The 6,677-nt window shown below is 54.3% G+C and overlaps 1 protein-coding gene across 1 annotated transcript; it reads right to left on the minus strand.

Annotated features, from left to right (window-relative positions):
- Positions 1 to 224: 224 nt before the first annotated feature.
- On the minus strand, positions 225 to 2,960 carry VOLCADRAFT_101029 (uncharacterized protein; the record flags this gene model as incomplete). The annotated part of the gene is made up of 3 exons (XM_002959495.1): positions 225 to 644; positions 1,625 to 2,295; positions 2,948 to 2,960. 3 exons carry the CDS (start codon positions 2,958 to 2,960, stop codon positions 225 to 227), a joined length of 1,104 nt encoding a protein of 367 aa, XP_002959541.1.
- Positions 2,961 to 6,677: the final 3,717 nt, after the last annotated feature.

The following is a 6,677-nucleotide window of genomic DNA, read 5'->3' on the forward strand; positions in this document are numbered from 1 at the left end:
GTGCATGTATGTGTGCATTTGTATGTGTATGTGTATGTGTGTGTGTGCATATGCAACATCGCACCCCCTCATCCCATCGCCTTCCATGCTCACCCTCCTCTTATCACACCATCCCAAACCCCGGCGCACACGGTAGACCCACTGCCACGTCCTTGCACACATACACGCGCATACACGCCCAAACTGCCGTACGGCGCTGTCACATATCGCCTGGTGCCGTACAGTCACTGTCGTACCTTCCAGCCGTAATGGCCTGCCCAAACGGCCGTGTTGAGGATGAGGCGGTCCATGGCGGGTTCCGAGGGGGTCGTGGCGTTGGGATTATTCGCCGTACAGCATTGCGTCACCATTCGCTCTGCGCCGAAAGCTGCAAGACGCCCCTTGCCGTACCTTCCCGCGATGACCGCGGGGGAGTTGGACTCTGTTACGAAGATTGGCACGGCAGCGCCCCACATCACCAAAGCGGCTGTCGCAAAGTTGTTCGGAATTTCGTTTGGTACACCAGCCGTGATCTGCGGTACATCAAGGCGCCTGATCGTATTGATATCCTTAAGGATGCTTGTGTTGGTCGGCGGCGGCGGCGGCGATGGCAGCGGCGGTAGGAGGGGTATGTCCGACGGCAGCCCCGGCGGCGGCCGAGATGGCTTTGGCGGCGGCCGCGGCGGCGGCGGCGGCGGCGAGGGTGGTCGGGGGGGAATCGGCGGAGGGCGAGGGGAGGGAGGGAGGGGAGGTGGTGGCGGCGGCGGCGACGGCGGCGCAGGTGGCGTCGGCGGGGGTGGGAGGGCAAGGCCTGGCGGCGGCGGCGGCGACCTCCGAGGGGTCCTCGGTCGCGGCGGCTTTGGCGGCGACGGCGGCGACGGCGGCGATGGCGGTGACGGCGGTGGCGGCGGTGAAGCTGCAGGTATAGACGGCACATGACATTGCATTACATGACTTAGTGACAGTGCGACCAAACCAAAACGCTCTCCGGATATCGGCCTAGTCCCGCTGTTGTGGGAACAGTGAACTCAAAAATTTGAACGCGGGATGTAATGCTAGGAAGCAATTCATCTATATAGATATAAATGTACCCGAACATAAACAAACAAATGTACGATAGGCCGTACACCCTAGAACGCGCCAGACCCCCGATCCCGTTTAATTACCTAACAAACAAGGACCTACCTACCTACCTACCTAATTACCTAACTACCCAACTACCAACCCCCCTCCAACAGCTCCTAACTTCTTATATCATAAACGCAGCGCCAGTCAACTGCCCAACTACTGCCAAATTCCGTCCCCATCACTACCATTACTACCATCACTATCGTCACCGCTATTTCTCATCTGCCTTCTCCTCCATCGACCACCTCTCGTTTTGACTGCCACCCTCCCTTGATAACGCTTGTACGACATCCTCACTCGTACTATCGTACTCACGTGCGCGAGCCACCAGTCCCAGCGAAATGTATCCAATATCTGCTGCCGCGGTGGCGCGAAGTGATCCCACCCACGCCCCCGCCGGCACCTCCACCACCGGGTAGGTGCTATTGCCGCCCGCAGTGGTGCTGCTGTTACTGCTGCTGTTACTGCTGCCGCCGCCGTACAATTCGTAGAAACGACATCCGTACGTTCGTTCCACCGTGCCGTTGGCGTAATGCAGGGCCAAGCCGCCGGTGGTGCCACGGGCGTTGCAGCAGGCAGTTACGGCGGTTAGCGGTTGGTTATGTAGGATTATGGTTTCGGTGCTGATGAGTGATGGGGCTGCATCACGACTGAAGAGGCTGCCGCTGATGGTGAGCCAGCTTTCCCCGTTTTCATCGTAGACGTAGACCTCGAGGGCGACCAGTGTTGAGCCGCCAGGCCCATCGAGCGGTACGAATCTGTGCAGCTTAATGGACAGGATCCTTTCACGGTCCGTTTCGAGCAGCGAGTCGTGCACCACGTCGGCGCCAAAGTTGGAGCTGGCCAGACACATGGGCGCGGAGTAGTTGACGATGAAGTTGTTGTGATTAATGATTGAGGGCAGCGGCGGAGGGGGAGGGGGCGCCGGGGGGGCGGCCGGCCGGCGAGGCGGAGAGAGGGGTTCTGACGGCGGTTCTGATGGCGGCTCATCGTCGTAAGTGTACGGTCGCAGCGGCGGCGGCGGCGGCGGCTGATCCTGCTGCTGCTGTAGAAGCCGTCCTTGAGCCAGCTGACGCATCACGGCCGTCTCGTCGCGCTTCGTGACCTCCATCCCTGCCGCTGCTACTTCTCCAACGCCGTTGTCCCAATGTGGGAAGCGATCCCCCTCCAAGTCATGAGCCAAAGATACTGCATCCGTTGGGGGCAGTCCGGTTCGATGCGCATTTGGGAATTGGGGGCAGAGGGAGGAAACGGCAGCTTGATGCGTTGGGTGCAGTAGGACAAGATTCCTTTATTCGTACGCGTTGTAAACATCGATCGTTTTGTCGTGATGTGGTGGACGCTCCAGGGAATGGGTCTCACGGCATACCGTCGTTGCATAGCCTAAACTGGTCGTAAGGAATTGTAAATTCTGCTTGGTGCGTGAGGGCATTTCGCTTCGGTATGGCTATAAAAGCATTCCGTTGAGGTAAAACTTTAATACATCTTCCGCACTCGTTTACTGGGTGGCTCTTCACATTGCTTGTTAAGTCTATTTTGTACCTGATTGAAATGAAGAGCGCCTGGGTTTGCGAAATGCTTTCGTATGCTGCGAAAATGCTTGAGAGCGCACAGTGGGGCATAACTTACAACTTCCGTAACAGAGATTTAATTCTTTAATGACTTGAATTGGCATTTGCAAGCCAAAGATGTTTTGATTGGTCATAAAGGCTCATCAATTGCAGTTCCAACCATGGCGTCCCCGTGCCAGGCCGAAACAAAGCCTTGCTTCATGACAAGAAAATGAGCATAGTGGAGCATCTTTAGATTGAGAAGAACTTGATAGTTTGTTCAAACTCACCGGCGCCCTCCATAGCTGTCGCTAAGCTCCGCCATGGGAGTGTTGCTAGTGCCAATACGAGCGCGCCGGCGAACAGAGATCCAACGCTAAATAATGTTCCTAAGGCGCATCTGTGTCTTGTGCCGTGTCCCATGCTCAGGGGTGTCGCTGTAACGCTGTAGTCCAGCCTTTCGTTACGATTCCCAAACCATACGACTCTCCCCCTAACACCTGCTGAACGTTAACCATCCATAATCAGGCCCGCCTTACTAACTATGTTTTTAGGAATAGAATATCCTAGCAATGCGCTGTACGGGTTTCTCTTAGTGCCAATCAGCACAACGTACAGATGGGAAGGTGTGTGGCTTCCGTTATTTCAGTCGCCCAAAGTTAACCAGATAAAAGGATAAAAATGTTGCATCAAGTCAGGTGCAGGTGCAGGTAAGATGAGATCTGACATTACGGACAGCAATTATCACATTACACCATTACTTCGCGAGAAGCAACATAATGATGCAATGAGTAAATCCCGATGGCTTCGTTCACTTTGAACTGCGGAAAAGGGTTCGTTGCGGCCTGTGGCGATTCGGTGACGACGAGCACGCCAACTTGCATTTGCTAATGGATCCAAAGTTTCTATTGTGCTCATGAATAAAACCATATCACCGTAATCTGTATCTGGCAGAGCCTGCAGGGATGCGGCACCTTTCATCTTGCCACGTATAACGAACATTAGGACTGCGGTGAGCTAAGGATGCATCCCCAACGATGGATGGCCTGGCCAATACTGGCGACAACGTCCAACGCCCGGTCTCGCCTGTTCGTGGGAAGGTCCAAATGCTCCCCAATGAAAGGTGCTCTGCGACCAACCACAAAACGGAACCTAATCTGTCACTAAAAAAGCTGCTTCACAAAGCTGCTTCACAAAATCACGGGAGGATTACCGTCCTTGGTATCTCAATGGTGATGATAACCTTGGCTCTAGCACAAACATCCATAGTGTAGTTACAGCAGCTGTGGACCCGGGAACTGCAGAAGGGCCCCACCTTTCAAGAGCATGATGTTGGTGGTAGTGGACACGCCGCCGCCAGTACCAGTGTACGGCAGGCAGGCTGTCGGGATGGGATTTTGCGGAGCTTGTGCTGCCGGTGAAGAAAGGGAAGTGTGGAGCTCCGTACGCGCGGCTAATGACAAATGAAAATGCTCCATGCTGTGTTCTCGAAGAGGTGATGCTAACATGGCACCTGTTATGGAAGCCGTTTATGGCTCAGATATTGGACAGCTGTGCCCGCGCATAAAAGCGACTGCGCTGTTAAGGTGCAGTAGTAACCACGGGCCGTTCGCTCCCCCAAAGAGCTTAACGAGGGATAGAAGCACGCCCTGGCGACACAGCGCAATCCCAAGTACTGTAGTTGTTGAAGTCCGGCCTTTCTGCCATTCTGCTTATTGAGTCTTGCTTGGCGCTACTGGTAAATGGTTCCGCGGTTAGGGTGGAGCGCGATCTTCCGTACTTGTCCGCACGCCTTCTGAGTCCTTGGCGATGGACCTTACTGTTATCTTTCGTCTGGAATGCTTGTTGTGTGTTGATAGTGATTTTTTTATTCACACTGCTGCAAAATGGATCAAAGGTGGTTGTTCAATGATCAAGGAAGATCAAGGAAGACTGAAAGTAAAATACTGACAACACTAATTGCAGCAAGAACGTTATACGCATCGAATTCAATGCGTATAACTTCGAGAAGTTAGCCCAAGAATTCAGTCCGGGATATCCTGAGATGCGGCTCGGTCACCCAGAACTGACACTCCGGGAGGCAGATGGGAGTAACCCTTTGTGGTGTATACTAGAGATGTGAGGAGGATCAGCTTAAATTTCGCGTGTCAATTGTACTGAATGTGTAGTATTGTGGCCCTGGCCCAGCTTCCTCTACACACCACCAGTGAGGGGCAAACCCCAGAGGCCTTTCGGTGCTGGTCTTATGATGGACACACAAGACATTGCCGGTCACCGATGGGGCTCCAAAGCCCGGATGTCCTGCTCCAGCGGTGACTGCCTGTCCTCGTCTGAACCCTCCTGCCCTGCTCCCGCTGTGGCAGCGGCAGTTGCTGGTGCTGCTGGGCGGCAGCGGCGGCGGCAGACTATCACCGCAGCAAAGGGGCATTCATTCAAAGACCGACCCAGATGGCGGGGCTAGTAGCCAGGAAAGGACTCCGGAGGGAAATTATCAAAACGAGCCCCCCTGGAGCTTGTGATAAGCCGTAACGCCTGGCCGCACGCGCTTGCGCTGCTGCGTTGAAGTGGCTAACCCCCCTCTGGTGGACACATTCACGGCTCTTCACCCCTACTGCCACCATTGCAGCACAAAAGCCATCTCTGCACTCATTCATATGCCGCGGGCGGAAGGCCAGCACATCGAACCGCTGCAGGAGGGTTTTTTTGGTGCCGCCGGATAGGGTTGTTTCCGTCGCGCCTCAGGGAAATGTTTCCCACCAATGTTGGCCACTTTGGTGTCTGGGAGGCAGTCCACTTCCGTCGGAGTGGCAACGAAGTGAATGCGGCACTGCGGGCACCGTTTGGTTTGCACGACAACGCTGACAGGGGTGCTGCACCCAGAGAAGCATGGTGATCGGACAACTCTGGGCCCCCAGCTGCCCGGGTGAGAGCTGCATCAGAGAGGGCATTTCATGCCCATGCTGCCAAGACCGCTTCTATGATACACCCGTGCGTTGCGTTGCATGCAACATCTTTTGCGAGTATTGTCTGCTGAAACCAAATCATGAAAGTATGCGGAAGCTAAATCCTTGATGTACGGCAACGGACGCGCTTCGTTGCTGCCGCCTTCGCAGCGTCTGACGATGTCACTGTCACTGTCGTCCACCCCCTCGGGCCCTGAGCCAGCTGGAAGCCACTCCTTTTTTTATTTTTCAGCAATCCTACACCCTTTGCGGCGTTCTTGATCCTTTCAATACCGGTCGAACTTCCCCGCGAAGGTCGGCATCGCTAGACAGGCTTCATAACATCTGTTATAGGTAACATTAATATTTTTTTACCAAACATTTACCAGTGCTGCTATTGTCCTTTAAGGTGTTTGCAAACGCCTAGTCGCGCAGCGGCTATGGTACGGCATGTCGAATTGAACAATTGGGGCTTGGACTTGATGCGCACAGTGCAGGCGTTTGTCCGAGGCGAAATTTTAAAGCATATTTTTTAGTGACAGTTTAGGCTCAATTTTATGGTCGGTCCCAGAGCACCTTTGATAGGGGAGACGAACAGGCGAGACCGGGCGTTGGACGTTGTCACCAGTATTGCCCAGGCCATCCATCCTTTGACTTTGCTTAAGAACCATGTACCATGCAATCCCACAGGTTGAACACGACGTAGGGATTGGCGTGCAGCAGCTGGTGGGCGGGCGGGCGGGGGGCCGTCGGGCGCCTACGGCCGCGTACGGTCGCGTACGGCTCGGCGCGCTCGCTCGCAGCGATACGGCCCCGGCGCGCAAATGTGCAATTTTACCCGAGTGGCGACAAATCTTAAATTAAACGCATACTTTGGAAAGAAATCCGCATAAGTGATTTCACCGTTTTCATAAGTGACTTTCACCATTTTCGATGGCTCGCCGTGTGGCCCATACCCTCTTCATCAAAGAGGCGACGGGCTCTTCTGAGGTATTGGATGAAGCTATTCTTCTTTTGCAACGGACATTCCATCGTTTATGGTTTCATTTACGATGGGAAAATGAACAAAAAGAGGTTT

This window comes from Volvox carteri (assembly GCF_000143455.1).
Source record: "Volvox carteri f. nagariensis unplaced genomic scaffold VOLCAscaffold_298, whole genome shotgun sequence".
NCBI lineage: Eukaryota > Viridiplantae > Chlorophyta > Chlorophyceae > Chlamydomonadales > Volvocaceae > Volvox > Volvox carteri.